Consider the following 22101-nt stretch of genomic DNA (forward strand, 5'->3'; position numbering starts at 1 on the left):
GAATCACATAACAGATGTTAAGAGTTAATTACACAACAAATGTCGCCGAATGGAAGAAAGGAAGAGTCAACCGGAAAAAAAAGTCATTGAGAGTTCTTTTTAAGTTTTTACAAAGTGACTCCCTAATCAAACTCATATTTTCCTGCCTGTGACGTATGGAAAATCATAAGGATTCATGTTATCAAAACATAAAAGTAATACTCCTTCTCTAAATCCATGTATTTCGTGATTCGCATAGTAACTACATTTGTATTAGGTTTGAGCCCTAATTCACTAGATATAACCCATCAGTATCTGAAAATGTATAGGTGGATGGATACAGATTATCTAAAATCGCCGAAAGGGGGCAAAGAATTTTATGATAGATCCCTAATATTATTCCATATTACTCTCTTAAAATGTACAGATGCATGAACAAAGATTTAAATGCAAGGATTGAATGAACAGAACTGGAAGTGAACACCTGCAGGAAAATACAAAAGAACAATGAAGAGATGGATGAAACCATATGTGACGTAGGGCTTTGTAATCAACTTAACTCCCTCGCACTTATCAGATAGCCTAACACTATATATTCATGTAAAGTATAGGGCAAAGAAGGAGGAGGAGGAAAAGAGGAAGGTACAGACGTAGTTAGTTAATACGATGCAAAATAAATGTAATTGTGCAATAATACCAACCATACAATATAATGCAATTACTTCAGACGAAAGGGACGCTTTAATTAATAAGAAAGAAAAATAAAGAAAAGAAGAATTTAGAGGTAGCAATATTGCATGGCTGGATGAGAATGTGTAATTAAATAGTGAGAATGGCATGTGGAAATATTGGCGTCGATGAATTGCCAACTGTTGTGACATACTCCTCCCAACAGCCACCTTCTCTTCTCATTTACTAATAACGCTTCCATTACTTTTTCTTCCACACACAGCTTTTCTTCTCATTCTAACTACACCTATTAATGTTTCCAAATTAATTAATATTGCTCTTGAGGATGCTAGTTAAGTACTTTGGTAAAGAGAGAAATTTTTTATACGGATATATAATTTTGCCCCTAATTTATTATTGTGTTGACTTTGTTCTTATTAAATATAACATATATTAAATAGGATAATGTTAAACAATTATTAGAGTTATTGGCTTATTAAAATGTAGTGTTAATTATACCCTCTTAACATCCATTGTCTTAAGTCAAATAAATTATAAAATTGAAAGCCTAAGAGAATCTTCTCGATATTTGAACTTAATTAATGCCCTATGATTGATTGTCATTTCTATGTCACTTCACTACTGCAAGAAAATTTATGTATAAGAGAAATTGAAGATATGATTAGTTCCTAAAGTATGACATTTGTATTGATGCAAGTAAGTATAAAGAATCAATCAACATTAATCAATAAAATTAGTTGAAAATCAAGTGGTTTGAAAACCGTTTACAGCTCCATTCATCTTAAAGTTTATGCACGATAATTATTGTTTACTTACTGGTGCAGCGGATAGGCAAAAATGGGAGAAATTAAAGATGCCCCTACATAATTCATGGACAAATTACTTTTATACTGTTTAAAATCCAACTTAAATGCCCTTGTACTTCATTTGTAGTTTTGTACCCATGTAAACTTTATAATACTAAATACACATGGGAGTATACTCCAATATATTTAAACCTTTTAACTTAAATGCCCTCTAGTTCTTATTACAGGGATTTCTCCTAGAAGGTTTAAAAATGTTAGTTAAAAATAATAAATATATAAGATATATACACATATTTTTCCAATCATACCCTTATTTGTAAGAAAATATACTTGAGAGATAACAAGTGAAAATTTATTGTAAAAAAAAAAAATAAGTGGCATATATTTAATAGGCGGAAAAGTAGAAATAATATTCTAAAATTTTAAACAAAGAGGATTTTTTTATATTTAAGGACATCATTATGAGAAGAATTATTTTTTTTAATAAAAGGGGACTGAAGGAGCATCACTTAAATTTTATGACAAATATAATATTTTTAGATGATTTTATTATATTTTCGTTAGAAGGTCCTTAATAATAAGGACTAGAAGGAGTTTTTTTTCCCACCTCCACTAGAAGGAGTATATTATTTGAATATTGCATTTGTTTTGTTAAATTGAATGCATCACCTTGCCCATTAAAATTTGAAGCGATATAATTGATATTTGGCCTAAATTTGAAATTGAAAAATATTATTGAAAAGTATAAGAGGGTCCACTAATTGATTGACACGGAGGACGCCCTTGTGTTGTTCGAAGTTGATACAGTAATAAGTGCTTGACACGTGGCTGCACGTCGACTCAACTGACCCAACAAACTTAACCATATTTAGACCACGAAAATGCATGTGCAGACCGTCTTCCAAACTGAGCTGGCTAGCGACCTTTTTCACGAGTTACCCCTTCCACGCTTGGGTTCATAAATTATTGAGCATGCACATGAAATAAACATATAATCCAAATCTACCATGTCACTTAAGAAAAATATGTATTTGAAACAATCCCCCAAAAAGCAAAATAAATAGAAACAGAGATACTTCTTGTGTCCTTAATATAAGATCTATTTAACTAATTTGGTTAGATTAAGAAAATTAGGTATGTTAATTAATTATAAGAAATATGACATGTTTTTCCTAAAACACCATAATCATCTTTCTTAATATTCTCTCTCTCTTTTCTACTTGATTATGGTTGAGTGAGTATCCATACGAGTAATTTATGAAAAATTGATAAATATGAGAAATAGATCTTATATTTAGAATCAAAATCAATTGAATAATTAGCTCTTATATCAATTAAGGACCAGAGGAGTAGTAAATAAATAAATAAAAGTGCATCTACCACTATGATATTTTATAGGTGTATCTAATATCCCTATGTTATTCTTTAAGTTCCACCTAGCACCTCAATCTTTAGGGTGTTGGATATAATTAAAAAAAAAAAAAAGAGATCAAAGCACTAGATGCACCATAAATAATATTAACATGCCAGAAAAATGTACACTTGAAAGATAAGATCAATGTGTTAGATGCACACTTGTCCTGAGAAAAAAAATCTAATTATAAGACACTTTGTAAAATATAATTTTTAAAATAACTCACCTCACAAAATGTATGAGTATCTCCGAATTTTTTGAAAAAAAGATATGCCCTTCATTTGATCTAGGAATTTTGACTTTATAATGGGAAAAAAATTCCTGACACCGTTCAATAACTCTAATAACAAGGGCAATTTTAGAATATTGTGATAATTATTAGAAAATTAAATAATTTATTTTAATAACTTCTCTTAGTTGTTGTAATTTAGTTAAAAATATTTTATCGATAGGACTGGATTAAGTACTAGCTCCTTCATCGTTTTCAATTACAAAGTCCTGAAAAAGAAAATAACGATAAATCACTTTAATACCAATATATTATTAACGCTCAAAACCAGCTGGCGTTAACCCCCACCGCCCCATCCCAACACCAATAATAATAATAATAATAAATTCCAGCCGAGCGGTCAAAGGCTTTTAAAAATGTATGCATATCTTTTTGGCCGGTTATTATAATGTGTGCAAATAAAGTTTGAAATGAGCCACATTATTCGCATTCCATAAACAATAAATCTCTTTATATAATATTACCTAGGATCTTTAATATAAAAGTTAGTTTAACTTTCAATTTGATTCTAAATATAATACGCTAATTTACTTTGTTTTTCATATTTATCTATTTTTTTTAAGTTAGTCTTTGTAGTAGTTATACATATTAAATATTTCATCAAATGACACTTGATTAGCATGAGTATTTTAAGAAAGACAGTACTTATTTATTATAAAAAACTAACTCAATTAATTTTTTTAATCTACTCAAATTAGTCAACTAGTCATTAAGGTTTATTTGGCCAACCTTCAAAACCATGCTTTTGAAATCCAAACCAAACTTGCCAAACACGAGAAAAAATTGACAAACCATGGTTTTGGACTCAAAACTATGGTTTCAGAAAAAGTGAATTCATTCTGCTTCTGGCTCAAATTGGAGAGTATGATTCTGCCTGTCAAAGTAGATCCAAACAGTAATATGACTTTAACACCCATTAATTATTTTTTTTATAAACATATTTAATCTTATATTTTATAAATATATATACACATATTATTTATTTATTTATTATATTATCTTATATATTATTAATTATGTTGGTAAAAAATATATTATTAACAATTTTATTTCTTCAAATTAAAATATATTATAAAATCTATTTTTATGTAATTATCATATTAATATATGTATTTTTTTTAGTAATTTGCACATATAAAAAGTGTTTTTGATAACAATTATCCAAACACTCTCACTTTATCAGAATCACTTTTTCACAAAATCTGTTCTTTCCATAATCTATTCTTCAGAAGCTATTTCCCAAACCATAGTTTGGTTTCATCCAAATACCCTTTTATATTAAGGATCGGAGGTAGTATAAACCAGTTAGGTTAAATTAAAAGAACAGTAATTTTCTAACGAGATCATTTTTCCACCATAGTTTAGTCTTCAGTTGGGGGGGGGGATGTGTTAACCTTGCCTTTTTAATCTTTCCAAAATTGAAGTGATTAAACTAACCATCTTGGTTCTTGATATCTTAGCTCATTCTGTTTTAATTTACAAAAATGAAGAAAGGTAGCATAGAAAGCTAATCTTTGGGAAAATAAAAATTAAAACAAACTTATTACACTAACTTTTTTTAAGACTTTCGTTTTCTGCTCTAAAATACGACAGCTTCTTAGTTTTTATTCCAAGCGTAATATTTTTTGTAAGGTAGGATGCAATATATAGTAGCCATTATCAAACAGAGTTAATTTATGTAAAAGTAGGTGAGGAACTAGAGGATACCTATTATCTCATCTTTTAATAAAATTAAATAGGGGTATGTTTGTAAAATAAGTATTTTTTTAAACTAAAGTTGTTAACTATTACCTCGAATTCTTAATATAAGAGTTAAATAATAAACTTACAAATATTAAAAAAAACTAGTTAAAATAGTTATTTGTAATAAATATCCTAGTTTTTCTAAACTGTCTTATTTATTCATGTACATTGAAATTGAATACGTGTAGTCAATATTTTGAGCAAGAGTTGTAAATCTGAAAAGAAAAGCGTATTGAAGTCTTGCACTACCTTCCTAATTACAATATCTAGTTTGTAGTACATTATAGTAATGTTATAATACACTACAAATTAGATCTTATAATTAAGATTAGAGGTAGTATTTCTTACTCAACAAGATTGAATTAAAAATGTCATATAATTAGGATAAGAGTATTTCACAATAAAAATAAACAAGCCTAATTAATTTGGTTAGAAAAAAGCATAATTAATTCTTTAAAGAATTATCAAATATTCCTTCAGTCCTTAATATAGAAACTAATTGTTAACTTTGGTCCTAAATATAAGACATATTTTTCACATTTATCAATTTTTTTAAATTATCTCTATGGATACTCCCGTAATTATAATCAAATAAGTGAGGAAGGGAGGATATTAAGAAAGATAATTATGGTATTTTAGAAAAAACATGTCATATTTCTTATAATTGACTAACTTACATTACTTCTTTAATTTAATCAAATTAGTTAAATATGTCTTATATTAAGGACCGGAAGAGTAGTTAACATTAATGGTCTTTGGTAAAAATAAAAGAAAACTGACCCAACAAACTTAACCATGCTCAGAACACGAAAATGCATGTGCAGACCGTCTTCCAAACTGAGCTGGCTAGCGACCTTTTTCACGAGTTACCCCTTCCACGCCTGGCTTCATAAATTATTGAGCATGCACATGAAATAAACATATGATCCAAACCTACATGTCACTTTAGAAAAATATGTATTTGAAGCAACCCCCAGAAAGCAAAATAAATAGGAACAGAGGTACTCTTCTGATCTTTAATACAAGATCTATTTAACTAATTTAATTAGATTAAGAAAGTTAGATAAGTTAGTCAATTATAGAAAATATGATATGTTTTTCCTAAAACACTATAATTATTTTTCTTAATATCTTCTCTCCCTTTTCTACTTGATTATGGTTGAGTGAGTATCTATAGGGGTAATTTAGAAAAAATTGATAAACATGAGAAATAATTGTTATATTTAATATCAAAATTAACTCAATAATTAGGTCATCTATTAAGAACAGAAAAAGTAGTAAATAAATAAATAAAAGTGCATCTAACACTGATATTTTATAGGTATATCTAATATCCCTATCTTGTTCTTTAAGTTCCACCCAGCACCCCAATCTTTAGGGTGTTGGATATATAATAAATAAGATTGGGGCGTTGGATGCACAGAAAAAAATAAGATCAAAATGCTAGATGCACCATAAATAATATTAAGATTCTACATGCCAAAAAAATGTACACTTGAAAAATAAGATTAATGTGTTAGATGCACATTTGTCCTGAGAAAAAAAATCTAATTATAAGATACTTCATAAAATATAATTTTTAAAATAACTCACCTCACAAAATGTATGAGTATCTCCGAATTTTTTGAAAAAAAGATATGCCCTTCATTTGATCTAGGAATTTTGACTTTATAATGGGAAAAAAATTCCTGACACCGTTCAATAACTCTAATAACAAGGGCAATTTTAGAATATTGTGATAATTATTAAAAAATCAAATAATTTATTTTAATAACTTCTGTTAGTTGTTGTAATTTAGTTAAAAATATTTCATCGATAGGACTGGATTGAGTACTAGTTCCTTCATCGTTTTCAATTACAAAGTCCTGAAAAAGAAAATAAAGATAAATCACTTTAATACCAATATATTATTAACGCTCAAAACCAGCTGGCGTTAACCCCCAACGCCCCAACCCAATTCCAACTAAAAAAAAAAAATCCAGCCGAGCGGTCCAAGGCTTTTAAAATGTACGCATATCTTTTTGGCCAGTTATTATAATGTGTGCAAATAAAGATTGAAATGAGCCACATTATTTGCATTCCATAAACCATAAATCTCTTTATATAAATTACCTCCAGTCCTTAATATAAGAGTTAATTTGACTTTCAATTTGATTCTAAATATAATATACCAATTTAATTTGTTTTTCATATTTATTTATTTTTTTCAAGTTAGTCTTTGTAGTAGTTGTACATATTAAATATTTCATCAAATGACACTTGATTAGCATGAGTATTTTAAGAAAGACAGTACTTATTTATTATAAAAAAGTAACTCAATTAATTTTCTTAATCTATTCAAATTAGTCAACTAGTTTTTATATTAAGGATCGGAGGTAGTATAAACTAGTTAGATTAAATTAAAAGAACAGTAATTTTCTAACGAGATCATTTTTCCACCATAGTTTAGTCTTCAGTTGGGGGGGGATGTGTTAACCTTGCCTTTTTAATCTTTATCTAAAAATTGAAGTGATTAAACTAACCATTTTGGTTCTTGATATCTTAGCTCATTCTGTTTTAATTTACAAAAATGAAGAAAGGTAGCATAGAAAGCTAATCTTTGGGAAAATAAAAATTAAAACAAACTTATTGCACTAACTTTTTTTAAGACGTTCGCTTTCTGCTCTAAAATACGACAGCTTCTTAGTTTTTATTCTTACAAATATTAATAAAATTAATTAACATAGTTATTTGTAATAAATATATCTTAGTTCTTCTAAACTGTCTTATTTATTCACGTGCATTGAAATTGAACATGTGTAGTCAATACTTTGAGCAACAGTCATAAATCTGAAAAGAAAAGTGTATTGAAGTCTTGCACTATTCCCGCTCCTAATTATAATATATAGTTTGTAGTACATTATAATAATGTTATAATACACTAAAAATTAGATCTTATAATTAAGATTAGATGTAGTATTTCTTACTCAACAAGATTGAATTAAAAATGTCATATAATTAGGATAAGAGTATTTCACAATAAAAATAAACAGGCCTAATTAATTTGGTTAGAAAAAAGCATAATTGATTCTTTAAAGAATTATCAAATATTCCTTCGATCTTTAATATAGAAGCTAATTGTTAAGTTAACTTTGGTCCTAAATATAACACATATTTTTCATATTTATCAATTTTTTAAAATTATCTCTATGGATATTCCTCCAATCATAATCAAATAAGTGAGGGAGAAAGGATATTAAGAAAGATAATTATGGTATTTTAGGAAAAACATGTCATATTTCTTATAATTGACTAACTTACCTAACTTCTTTATTTTAATCAAAGTAGTTAAATGAGTCTTATATTAAGGACCGGAAGAGTAGTTAACATTAATGGTCTTTGGTTCAAAAAAAAACATTAATGGTTTGAAAACAAAACATCGAAGTGATGTGAGAAAAATAAACATTAGTCCGAGAAAAGGTAAAAGAGATCGATAAGTAAAGCATTGTCCCCAGAATTGGGCAATCGATATTCAACCGCTTAGACTTTTTTTTTTTTTTGGTTGATACTTTCCATTATTGTACCAATATGATTGCCCATAATATAACTTGTTCATAAAGATATAATTTACTGTAAGTTTATATTTGATATGTGATATTTAAATCAATCATACAAATCAAACCCTATAGTCTATGTCCTTTACCTGTTTTTTTTTTCTCGTTTTCAAATGACTACAACGCTAATTTTAATTAGTTGGCCAAAACCAAAAACAACATTACAAGGCAATGACGTAAATTGGCTGTCTGATTCATTACCCAACATGTGGAAAAGCGGATCATTAGTGAGTGTTTATAATCATGGTTATCTAAACTATTCAAGAATATGCTAATATTTCCCAACTGTTATTGCTTCTGCTAAAGAAAATTTTGATCCAATAAAAGGCTGACACATTCAAAAATAGTAGTTTAGTTTGGTTATCCACGAAAAACAATCCGAAGACTAATTAAGGTTGTCTGGATTTTCTGGGTTCCAGGACGGGGAAAACGACAGATGAACCTAGCTAATAGAAATAGAGAACTATATATGTATGGGGATGAGATAAAATATCGTTTTCAAAGATTGAATATCGATCAAAGTAGGTTAATTACACTACAACCCCAACTTCCAACCCTCTCTCCTACTGCAATATAATGACAGCTTCAAGCCATTATTGTCTACTATTTACAAACCAAGCAATTAACTTGCACGGAACAACACAATAATATAATCATCAAACGTTCCAAATCCTTTGGAATTTCTTGCGGTGTGCCGAACAATGGTCCAACGTTGTATATTTCTCTCTCTTCTCATCCATGTCAAAAATAAAATTTATAAAGAGCAGTACTATACTCTTCACAAATACTATAAATAGTACTCCTCCGATCTTTAATATAAGATCTAATTGTTGAGTTGATTTTCATCTTAAATATAAGATATATTTCTCATATTTATCAATTTTTCTTAAATTACCCCTATTGATACTCCCTCAAGCATAATTAAGTAAAAGAGGGAGAAAGGATATTAAGAAAAATGATTATGGTGTTTTAGGAAAAACATGTCATATTTCTTATAATTAACTAACTTACCTAAATTTCTTAATCTAATCAAATTAGTTAAATAAGTCTTATATTAAGGACTAAAAGAGTATAAATTCTCTCATGTTGATAAAAACAGCATAAATTCAAGTCAGCTGAGGTTAGCTCAGAAGGTGTGGGTAAAGATTAATGGTTCAAACTTCAAACCTTCTTTTTATGTGAAAAGGTACAAATTCTCTTTAATTTCCTAATGTTCTTTTCGTTTTTTAAAATATTTTTCTAAACATTTCATTGGCTTCATGTAATTTTATTTTCCGACGTTTCTCCAGATTTGTTTTCTTTTTCACCTGATATTTCTGCATACAATTTATAGGGTTCTAAGTGTTAAAAAATAAGTATAATTTAAAACAATGCAATAAAAAAAGAACTAGTATAATATATTATAAAATATAAAATATATAATAAATTACACTATTTCATACTCATAAGTCGTCATAAACAATAAAATTTATTTCAACGTAACGCTCCTATAAAAACATTTCTAATTAATTTATCATGACAAATAGGCGCAACTCATCATTGGATAATTGGTAATATGCCAATATACCATAGCATCATATTTTGGGGTATTACGCGTGTGGCCCCAAACCTGGTTCTGGCTTGTAAACCCCATCCAATCACACCTTAATCCATCTTATAAGCAAACAAAGTATAGGATTGCCTTTTTTTTCACCAAAAAGGTATACGGTTGACTTGAATAAAACAATTGCACTATGATAAAAAAAATTTAATCTCAAGATTAAAACATAATTAATAAAAAGTAATTATTGAAGAATAATGATATAAACATGATAAATTTCGAATACCTCATTTTTGTGCTTTAAGAAATAAATGGAAACAGGCCAAAATTTTATGTGAAAAAAATAAACACTTTTTACGTAGAAAACACATATATGGACAGGAAATGCTTAATAGTAAATAGAAAATATTACTGTTATATAAAGTATATGTAATACTGAATTTTATTTAATTGATATGCTTACAATTCATGTATAAAAAGAGGTTAACACTTACAAAATCTTTTCAATATTATTATAAAATATAATATTCATAATAACTCTATTAGTTATAATTTTATTATGTGATTAAATGCCTATCAAACACACACAAAGAGAGCCGAACCAATGGCAGTTAGGTTTGATGGAAGGGGATAATCTTTGACAATACAACAAATCAAGAGTTAAATTCCTATTAAAAGAGATACTTATATTTAATGCTCAATAATATCTTAAATAGGACTGCCTCCATCATCTAATTTTGTGAAAATATACTTTGCGTTTTTTAAATTTTTTTGCCAGCATGTGTTTTTTTTATAGAAAGCAAGAAATGGGGGAAAAAAAATGAACGACAGAAAGAAAGAAAATGATTGCCAGCCAGCCATCTCCATCTTTCTTAGCTGCAGATTATAGGGCATTTAATATTCACTGGCCAGCCACTTGTTTCACCAATTAGATATTAAGTGCACGCGAGAAGACTTAGTCTTGCATTATCAATCTCAAGAAGACAACGTTGGATCAATCATGTCATTAGGTGAAAAAAGATCGTTGTCATTGACGGTTTCCTTATTTTTTAACCCCTTCATATCTATCTATGGTATGAATTATACTCCCTTCAATACTATATATAAGATACAAATACTCAATTATGTAAATAAAAAAGTTGATTAAAAGTGATTAAAGGTGATAAATGTTTAAGAAATATATATATTTTAAACACATCCTTATTTATGAAGACAATAAGAAACACAATGAATAGGGAAAAAGAAAGTGAGAGAGAATATGTGCAAAAGTAAACGAGATAGAGTCTATCAAATGAAAGAGAATACTAAGAAACGTTCTCATATTTAGTACATGATAATATCTTAAATATGATTGTCTCTTCTCTAATATATAATAACTCTTAGCTATATAATAATAAACACAAAGATATGCAATTAATAGGATAAAAATGAAAAGAAATAAATAAAATTTTTAGACATGTGCAAAATTTTATTTATAAAAAAGACCAACTCTATTCTAAAATTGGAAGTTTGGAACAGAATCACCAACTCAATTCTTTTTGTTTTTTGTTTTTATTTATTTGACCGTGACTGCGACAGTGACTCAATATAATTCATCTCTACGGATTTATTGTTATCGTATGTTTACTATCACCACTTCTCCAGTAAAGAATGGTTATGGTTTGATGAAATTTGATAATCTGCTTTTTAATATAAAAGCTAGTTTGACTTTTAATTTAATCTTAAATATAAAACCCAATTTATTTTGTCTTTTATATTTATTCACTTTTTTGAAAATAATCCTTGTAGTGGTTGCGCATGTTAAAAGTTTCATCAAATGGTAGTTTTAGTTAATACAGATAATTATCAAAGGTATTTTAGGAAAAATAATACTTATTTATTACAAATAATTAACTTAACTAATTTTTTTGATCTCATCAAATTAGTTAATTAGATCTTATGTTAATGATTGAAGATAGTATTATATAACTTGAATAACCAAGAGTTGAATTAATAATTAATTACACATTAATTCAATGTGCACAATGTATACACATACACAAATAAGTCCAGGAAGTTTCACAGGCCTGCCACATGCATAAGTAAATGTATAACTGAAGAAATAAGTCTTCTTAATTATATTATATTAAAAATTTAACTGATTAAAATATATATACCTTAAATATACGTGGTGAAAATACCGCTACTCCTTTACGAATTAAAAAAAAAATCCCAAAACATAACAAGCTAGGCCAAGCTCATTAAACTGTTTCGGGTCATAAATTTAGTTCAGACACAGAAAAAAAATTCATAAAATGTATCTATAGAGAATGGAACATACTAGATGTATAAATATTCTTTCTGTGGACAACAATTACTACGTTGCTTTTTCAGTTATCGACATAAATAGAAAATGTTAAAGAAACAAACTCTCGTGCCTTGTATACTTGAGATTGTGATATGAGCATGTTTTTTTTTTTGGCCCTTTGAAACTTTAAGTTGTTGTGTTAATACGTTATTATATATTGTACTTTTCTTTTCATTTAAACCTCGATAATTAGCACATAGACAAAAATTTAACGGCGGGGATATGAAGAACTAATAATCGATGTGCTGTGTATATTTCTTTGACTTCATTTTTCTCTTCGAACGTGGGAACGCATGGCCAAGATTACTGTCTTTCATGTTTCCCAAGAATTGACAAATATGAAGAAGTCAATGATATTTGCATGTGTGTATATATTGGCAGCTTCGAAATGATGTTTTCCTTACCATGTGACAATATAATTATTTCAAATTAACCGCACAATAAATGCTTTCATACCACACCCGTCCTTACTATAAATCATTTCCTAAATACTAAAGAATGCAGTAAATTAATAAAATTTTTCAAATTTATTTTTATTAAAGTTTTCTCTCCCTCTTTTCATTTACTAAATTATTCTCATATTATTTCTTTTCTCTCTCTTTTTTAATGAGAATTAAATAAGAATAAAATTAAAAAATAGTCTAGTGAGTTATATTTAGGATAAAAATTTTTCTTGTAAATAACTTGTAATAAGAACCTAAGTGATATAGTCACTGTATGTATAAATCACATTGCTATAAAATTTAATTATTTCGCGTTTCACCCCTCCAATTTGTGATAAAGAGTTGGAAAAATGCCAATAAAGAAGCTGAAAAATGTGCTATTCCAAATCAGGTATCTAAGAGTTGAAAATGACAGAAAAGAAAGTAATATCTGATATGGTATTTTCCAAATGTAGTTACATAACTGAAATGCCATTATATGAAGAAGTTTATTGACAAGTTCTGAATCAGCAATGACAAGTGTTAAATAGCAAATGACAAGAAATATATTAACAATAACAAGTTATTTATTAACAAGTTATGAACTAGCAATGACAAGTGCTGAATAGCCAATGACAAGAAATGCACTGTCAGTAACAAGTTCGATAGTTTTTTTTTTTCCTTTTCAAATATGATACAAGGACATTTTAGTCATTTGACTCTATATGCAAAATATTAGATCAAACATCTTCTCTGTCATTTTCAATTCTTAGATGCCTGAATTGGAAAATAATAATTTCATGGTTATTTTTATGGAATTTTCCATATAGAGTTTAAAAAATTGGTTTTCCAAGTAACATTTTAGAGCATATAAAAAAAAATTATGTCTATTTCTACCGAGATTTTTGTTATAAATTGATGTTAGGTTCTAAAAATTTCTTATGTGATCACAACTAATAGTACTCCTCCAGTTTATAATATATTCAAATTAATTAATTAAATTTTGTAACAAAGAATGAAGGAGTTATAATAGATTGATCAAATGAGTAGTGCACCAAAAGATTATATAATTTTTCAAAAAGGTACTTAATCATTGTCTATCTAAGCAATCTATAACAGTTATATCTATATGTGTTATATTTAAATAAACTTATAATAAATTATAAACCGCAATGGAGGCGCACCTGGCAAGCTTACTAGCGAGTTATTTTTTTTGTTTGGTCCCATTTATAATCAATCATCTTTCTAATTATTTAATTTTCGCAGAGATCCATGGCACGCGGTTTTATTGTTGATGTATGTGGGGGAAGATGATCGATGTCACCCAAAGTTGGTAATAAAACAAGACAATCTTGGACTTTGATTTGCATATCCCACGTTTAATGATGAAAAGTAACACAACCACATTGGCCTACAAATAAACAATAATGAAATCAAGCCAACGTGGATGCATGGGACGATCAGATAATTTTCGGAAAAAAAAAAAGAAAAGAAAAGTGGATCATATAAATGAAGGGTCTTTCAATAAGGAATTACCTGTGAAAAAATATGAACAAGTAAGATTAGAGGTTGTGGAAAAGAAGAATTAATAGCGAGGTTAAGGGAGCGTTGAAGTGACGTCACGTTCTTCATTTATTCTCTTCATCTAACTTGGCCCCCCTTAGCCTTTAAAACCTCACCCAACCCTTCCCTTCTCATTCTCAAATCTCAATTCTCAAAAACTTCCCGTTCCCCCTCCTTCTCCTCCTCCTTTCTCTTTGTTAATTTATATTATCAGTTTTTTCAAGTCTTGAAGATGCCTCCAGTCTTGCCGGAATTCTCCAACTCAGTTAGGCTCAAGTACGTGAAACTTGGGTATCAATATCTTGTAAATCACATTCTCATCTTCGCTCTCATACCTGTGATGGTTGCTGTCTCGATCGAGCTTCTCCGTTTAGGCCCTGATGAGATTCTGAAACTCTTGAATTCTCTTCACTTCGACCTTGTTCAAATCCTCTGTTCTTCATTCCTCATCATTTTCATCGCCACCATCTACTTCTCCTCCAAGCCTCGCACCATTTTTCTTGTTGATTACGCCTGTTTCAAGCCTCCGGTGACATGTCGCGTTCCTTTCTCCACCTTCATGGAACATTCCAGGCTCAACCTCAAGGACAGCCCGAAGAGCGTCGAGTTCCAAATGAGGATTCTCGAACGTTCCGGCCTCGGTGAAGAGACATGCCTCCCGCCGGCGATTCATTATATTCCTCCCAAGCCCACCATGGAAGCCGCCAGAGGCGAGGCCGAGCTTGTTATATTCTCCGCCATGGATTCACTGTTTGAGAAAACCGGCCTGAAACCTAAGGACATCGATATTCTCATCGTGAATTGTAGTCTGTTCTCTCCGACGCCGTCGTTGTCGGCGATGGTGATTAACAAGTACAAGCTGAGGAGTAATATCAAGAGCTTCAATTTATCGGGGATGGGTTGTAGCGCGGGGTTGATCTCCATCGACTTGGCTCGTGATCTTCTTCAGGTGCATCCGAACTCGAACGCCGTCGTGGTGAGCACGGAGATTATTACTCCGAACTATTACCAAGGGAACGAGAGGGCCATGCTTCTGCCGAACTGCTTGTTCAGAATGGGCGGCGCGGCTATACTGTTGTCGAACCGGAGGTCGGAACGCCGGCGAGCCAAGTACAGATTGGTCCATGTGGTTCGAACCCACAAGGGAGCCGATGATAAAGCGTATAGGTGTGTGTTTGAAGAGGAGGATAAAGAAGGGAAGGTGGGGATTTCACTGTCCAAGGACCTCATGGCTATAGCAGGTTGGTATTACAGAGATTAATTAATTTAATCCTTTTTTTTAAGTGTCAGGTTAAATTGGGCTTTTCTTAACGTATTGCTCTGTGAATTTTTAAAGTTTAATTAAATTGAGAAATCCAAACTAATTAAACCTAGTTTGAAGTTGAACCTGCTGGCAATACGGCGTTCAATCTCTCTCTCTTTCTTTTGTCGTTTTGCTTTTGAAGACATTAAAAAAAAATAATAATTTATGCATGGCATGATTGAATATGTGTCAACTAGAATTTCACAAATATTTATTTTGAGAAATTTGAGGAATTACAGGTTTTTTATGCTATAGACAAAATCGGAGGAATTTGACTCTCACACCATTGAAAATTTTTTTAATCTTTGAAAATTTGACTCACTATAACTTTATTTTATATTTATGATTGATGTTGATCATATATTAATATACTGGTTGATGATTGATGTTTAGCTTTGAAATTGGAAAAAAATTGTTGAAAAGGAAATACACTTTTGAAAATGACATAATCTTTTTCAGCAATCTTTGCTCAAATCAAATCACCTTAAAAGCTAATAAATTATATATATATATATTTTTCCGCTTAAAACCGTTGGCCCAAAAATAAATCTCTTATTCTATTTAGGCAAGGTTTTTAATTCATTTTTAAATATTCAGGCAAGAATAATCCATTTTTAAATAAAACCTCTCAAGTCTGGCCCAAATTTGATCCGGGATGAAAAATTTAACTTGGGCATTAAATGCGCAGCCGAAATTGTTGAATCAATTTTTTTTTAGATCAGAATATTGAGTATTCCTTCTATAACTGGTAGGAAAAATTGTTCAACAAATTAAGGTAACCTAAATGCTAACTTTGTCTAAATACTAAAGAAAAGATTAACTTATGATTAAAAAGTTTGAATGGCGCAACGATGTATGTCCTTATATAATGATACTAAAAGTTTACTATAATGGCAGGTGAAGCTCTGAAATCGAACATCACAACCATGGGGCCTCTGGTTCTGCCAGCTTCCGAGCAGCTTCTCTTTCTTCTCACTCTGATCGGCCGGAAAATCTTCAACCCCAAGTGGAAGCCATACATTCCCGACTTCAAGCAGGCCTTCGAGCACTTCTGCATCCACGCCGGCGGCCGAGCCGTCATCGACGAGCTGCAGAAGAACCTCCAGCTGTCGGCGGAGCACGTGGAGGCCTCCAGAATGACTCTGCACCGCTTCGGCAACACGTCGTCGTCGTCGCTCTGGTACGAACTGAACTACATCGAATCCAAAGGCAAGATGAAGAAAGGAGACCGAGTATGGCAGATTGCGTTCGGAAGTGGGTTTAAGTGTAACAGTGCAGTGTGGAAGTGCAACAAAAGCATCACGCTGGTGGACGGACCTTGGGCCGATTGTATCGATCGCTACCCTGTTCATATTCCCGAGATCGTCAAGCTCTGAGAAGAAGAAGAAGAAGAAGAAGAAGAGGTTCACTACTTTGAGGATAGTGGTCTGCTTTAATTAATATAAAAAATATATATATCCTTTTCGTTTTTTTTTTAATTTTCCGTTTTTTAAAAGGTGGAAAAAAAACCATGAGGGATTTCTTTGTCAATTTGCAACGAAATCCCAATGGAGGTTCCAAATATATATATATATATATATATATATATATATATATATATAAATGCATCATGTAATTAGGGGGATACAAGTAGAATCAGTTCCCGCTTGTATTTTCTAGTGCTTTTGAAAGCTTGTACCTATATTTATATATGTATGTATCTCTTGAAAATAAGAAATGTGTTTGATGACTACACAGTGTGACAGGAAGGTTAGATTAATTTCAAGGTCGAGTTAGTTGATACAAAAATGTCAGTGTGAATTTGCCTAAAATGTTAATGGGTTTCGTGGCATCATAAAACCTTTACAGAGCAGAGAATGCTGCCCCTAAATTGGGAAATTAAATAACAAAACAACATTATGGGGTAATTAATGAATAAGTTATTTTTTAAATCAGTATCCGGTTTTTGACAAGTTATCGTTTTCTTTTTCACGCATGTGTACATTATTGCTTGATTTGATGTTGGTTAAAAACAACTGAAAAATAGTCTAAGCACGGTACAAATTCTAATATAAAAAAGGGAAAATGACAATAAAATACTACTTGAATTCTAAAAAGACAAATAAGGGACCTGAATAAGCAAAATGACAAAGAAGGCATTAGGTACCAATATGGGATTTTGATTTTAAATTTTACAAAACACATAGTGGGATTTACAACTTTCATAGTGAGAGTTACTACTTCGTCAATGGGTTTTACAACCTGTTTTGAAGGGTCGAGCAAGTTTTGTCTAATTTTACAAACACATAATGGGATTTACAACTTTCATAATGAGAATTACTACTTGGTCAATGGCTTTTGCAACCTGTTTTGAGGGGTTAAACAACTTTTCTCTAAAAAACAATACAATTCCACGCTGAATTTTATAAAACACATAGTGGGATTTACAACTTTCATAGTGAGAGTTACTACTTTGTCAATGGGTTTTGCAACATGTTTTGACATCAAAATCAAATTCCAGATTGGTACCCAGTGCCCTATTTGTCATTTTGCTTATTCAGGTCCCTTATTTGTCTTTTTGGAATTCAAGTGGTATTTTATTGTCATTTTCCCTATAAAAAAATCATAACAAATTTATAATGTTAACTTATTAAGAATTTTTTGGTAATTACATTTTTTTTAAAAGCCTCATAGTAATTTTCTCAAATAAAAAGAAAGAAATTATTGCTTGATTTGATGAGATATAAATTCTTAAAGGATATTATTAATAACTTATTATCTAATTTGTGTGATAAATTTTATTTTTTAGCTTTCACTTTTTGCATAAGCACATAATTTTTCAAAAAGAATTAATATATTACTTTCACAAGTTATGAATGAATGATGCAATTTTATCTATTAAAGTTTGTATAAATATATGAATATGCATTTCCAATACGAACTATAATTGATGCCAGCCTTGGAATTTTTGAAAAATTTATCAAATTTTTTTTTATGAAGTTTTTAACTATATACTACCTCCAATCCTAATTATAAAACCTTATTTATGATGGACAAACAAACCCTTATAATTAAAAAATTAAAAATAATACTCCTCCGATCCTTAATATAAGACCCATTTAACTAATTTGATTAGATTAAGGAAGTTAGGTAATTTAGTTAATTGTAATAAATATGACACATTTTTCCTAAAACACCATAATCATCTTTCTCAATACTCCCTCTCCTTCTTCTACTTGATTATGGTTGAGGGAGTATCCATAGGGGTAATTTAGAGATTATTGATAAATATGAGAAATGAGTCTTATATTTAGGATCAAAACCAATTTAATAATTGGGTCCTATATTAACTGGAGGTGTATATATTAAAAATTTTGCTAAAAGAGGAAAAGGCAAAAGCTGTCACATGTCCCTTGGTCAGGCTACAAGCTGAGATATGGACTAACTTTATCCAAATTAAGAGAATGGCAACATCGTCGCTGACCTCTGACCCAAACTTTACAACGCCCCAATAAATTGCAGATGGTGGACTTTTTCTACGGAGGAAAAAACATTGATTACCCTAAAGTTTATTAAAAAGTGTAGATTAAACAACCATAAGTTTTAAAATAAAAAATAACAATATGTTCAAACTAATTACTTATTATTAAAATTTTTAAGTAATTAAATTTTTTTCTTGAAATCTCTTAATAATTTTTTTTTATCCATGAGTTTTTCCTAAATATGTAAAACTATATATATTTTGCCAAGTAAAACTATACACATATAAATATTATGATACACGAGCTGTTTCCATCTCTTCATAACAGGCTTCGCACCATATATTCATAATTAATTTAGGATTAATATAATTTTCAGTTTCTAAAATTTGAAATCAAATCAAATTTTAAGAACTAAAAATTGTATTAACTCATTGATTTATATTAATCATAACGGTGTAATATATTTATACATGTACACGTATGTGTATTGTCGTTGTTGATCTGATATCCCTTTTTTTTTTTTTTAACGGACTAATTTTCAACTCGTTTTTCTTGATGTAGTACTCCCTTCGTTTCTTATTATAAGAGACATTTGATGCTTATTGCATGTTCCTATATATAAGAGACACTTAAAAGTTGTCTCTACTTTTTTGTGTTGATTTTCTATTTTACCCATATTTATTGTCTCCAACTCATATTCTCTCTCCTTCCCACTTCTCTTTCTTTTAATATTCTCTCTCATGCTCTCTCTCTTTATTAATGAGGGCATTTTGGAAAAAAGATTATACTTTTTACACATTGATTGTTCTTAACTAATTTTAACTGTTTTTTTATCAACGTAATTCGGTTATTCGTCTCTTATAATAAGAAACGGAGGGAGTAATTTACAAATAAATTTGGAGGCAACTCGTTTTTGTTGTTGTTCTTTAAATCAATTTATGGTCGCCAACCAATAAAGTCAGGTTTTGTATGGAACATAGCGTGATCCACACCCACATTAACGCCACATGTGCCAGATGGACGTCAATTATTTGTTGCATAGTAATTTTAGCAAACGCAAGCTACCTCGCGATTGTTCTGTTTTAAAATAATGTATAAAATTAAAAAAAATATTAATTATAAAAATGACACTGCATTCATTTAAAAATTTTGTCTACTTTATATCTAAACAATTAAAAGAGTTAAAAAACATTAAATCATATAAAAATTTTACCACATCACATTAAATTCTTAAAGGGTTTATTATTTTAAGGTGTAAATATTTAAATCAAATATTTACTTTTTTTAGTATGATATATTTCAGTTTTTGTTTCTCTCGTCGCATATTATTCAACATTTCAATTAAACTAGTGTCCAGCTAATTCATTTCATAGATTAAGAGATGTAAGATTGCTGATTATATCAATATTTCGAACATTAAATGTGTCTATATTCCTTTTTAGTTTATGCTGATAATGAATTATTGAAAATTAATTAAATGTGAAAATGAAGTTGAAGAAGATAGAGATGGGCATGTAGACGTGAGTTTGAAGTGAAAGGCATATAACTGAGGGTCGGTTGGGAATGAAAGCCAAAAATTAAATGTACATAATTAATACAATAATATAAAATATAAAATTTATAAGGAGTCACTTTCTTCATAAATTATAAATAATAAATAATAAAACTCATTTTATACTTCTTATAATGTACAGATAGGAATATATTTATGGATGGCAAAAAAAAAAAAGATAGGAAAATATTTACGATTTGATTTAATTTTATGTAATGATTAATATACTCTTTTTCCTACTAATTTGAGAAAGAATAACATGTTTTAGAAGCATTTTAAAGTGACTTTAAAAACTTGTATAAATAGAACTATAGCTATAATGTTGAATACAACCCATATTAATTTAGCAAAAAAGAAAAAAACTACAACCCGTATTAATGAAAGCACATTCCCTTAAGTTCGTGATGTTAATGACGCATTATGACAATTAAATGTGAAAATGAAATTGAAGATAAGGATGGGCTTGAAATGTAAATGAGAGATTTACTGAGGCTTCGCTGGGAATCAAGTAGACACGTATGAATGTTATAATTATTAGGGACAATGACCCCAAAAAAAACCTGAAATTTTATAAATGCCAAATAAGAAATGTCAACAAAAATTTGTTGTCATTTGTAAATTCAAACTTGTCAATACCAAATAAAATTGTGTTATTAAACCTGATTTGGGATTTACAATTTTCAGTTTTTTTTCTCTGTCATTCTCCCTAATTATTACTCCATACGGTACATAATACAAGAAGTTTGTTACAAGAAAATTATGGTACAAAACATAAGATATTATCAAGATAATTAATGTGCTTTTTTTACCATTATCTCTATTAAATATAGGAGAGAGATGATAGATAATAAACATTTTAAGGTTAAATACAACTTTATCATTTTGGTAAGGGGAAAAAATTTTTTATTATTATTTTATGACACATTTAATAACTAAATTTTTATTTCTTGTATGTGAAAAAAGTTAGCCAACTTCTTATATTATGGAGCAGAGAGCATATAGTTTGCAAAAAAAAAAGAAAAGAAAAAGAAGACAATGATAATTATTATATATTATTAAAAAGTTATTGGTATTAGTTGGAGATATATTTATTTTACAATGAATCGTTGTCCCCAAAGTTGTTAGGCGTTAGCAAAATTTATCATATGATTTGTACAACTAACTGTATTCTGCCCTCCTAACTCTTAAATCAATAATCTTTTTAAAATATTTTTGAAGTAAAGGTCTTTTTTTTTTTTTTGCTTTCATCTTTTGCCATCTGAAGTAAAGATCATTCAGTAGCATGAAAGTGAGGCTACATATAAATAAAATTGATTTCTTTTATTTTCACTCACTTTTCCTTTAATTTTCGGTTTTACATATTTCTTTTACAAGATACTCAAATTGAAATTAATTATAC

General features: G+C 29.4%; 1 protein-coding gene across 1 annotated transcript; it reads left to right on the plus strand.

The window, feature by feature from the left end:
• The first annotated feature begins 14528 nt into the window (after nt 1–14528).
• LOC114725830 (3-ketoacyl-CoA synthase 6) lies at nt 14529–17259 on the plus strand. Its single transcript, XM_028912402.1, has 2 exons — nt 14529–15627; nt 16587–17259. The coding sequence occupies exons 1-2, from the start codon at nt 14619–14621 to the stop codon at nt 17063–17065; spliced, it is 1488 nt and encodes a 495-aa protein (XP_028768235.1). The 5' UTR covers nt 14529–14618; the 3' UTR covers nt 17066–17259.
• The last annotated feature ends 4842 nt before the right edge of the window (nt 17260–22101 follow it).

Source organism: Neltuma alba, unplaced genomic scaffold, assembly GCF_004799145.2.
Source record: "Neltuma alba isolate B1F8T4 unplaced genomic scaffold, ASM479914v2 tig00012282_pilon, whole genome shotgun sequence".
In the NCBI taxonomy this organism is placed as follows: Eukaryota; Viridiplantae; Streptophyta; class Magnoliopsida; order Fabales; family Fabaceae; genus Neltuma; species Neltuma alba.

Excerpts from the sequence above, each read along its gene's own strand:
- LOC114725830 (XM_028912402.1), top strand. The coding sequence starts at position 14,619 with ATGCCTCCAGTCTTGCCGGAATTCTCCAACTCAGTTAGGCTCAAGTAC. Across the intron at positions 15,628-16,586 it reads GGACCTCATGGCTATAGCAG|GTGAAGCTCTGAAATCGAAC; the intron begins GTTGGTATTACA and ends CTATAATGGCAG.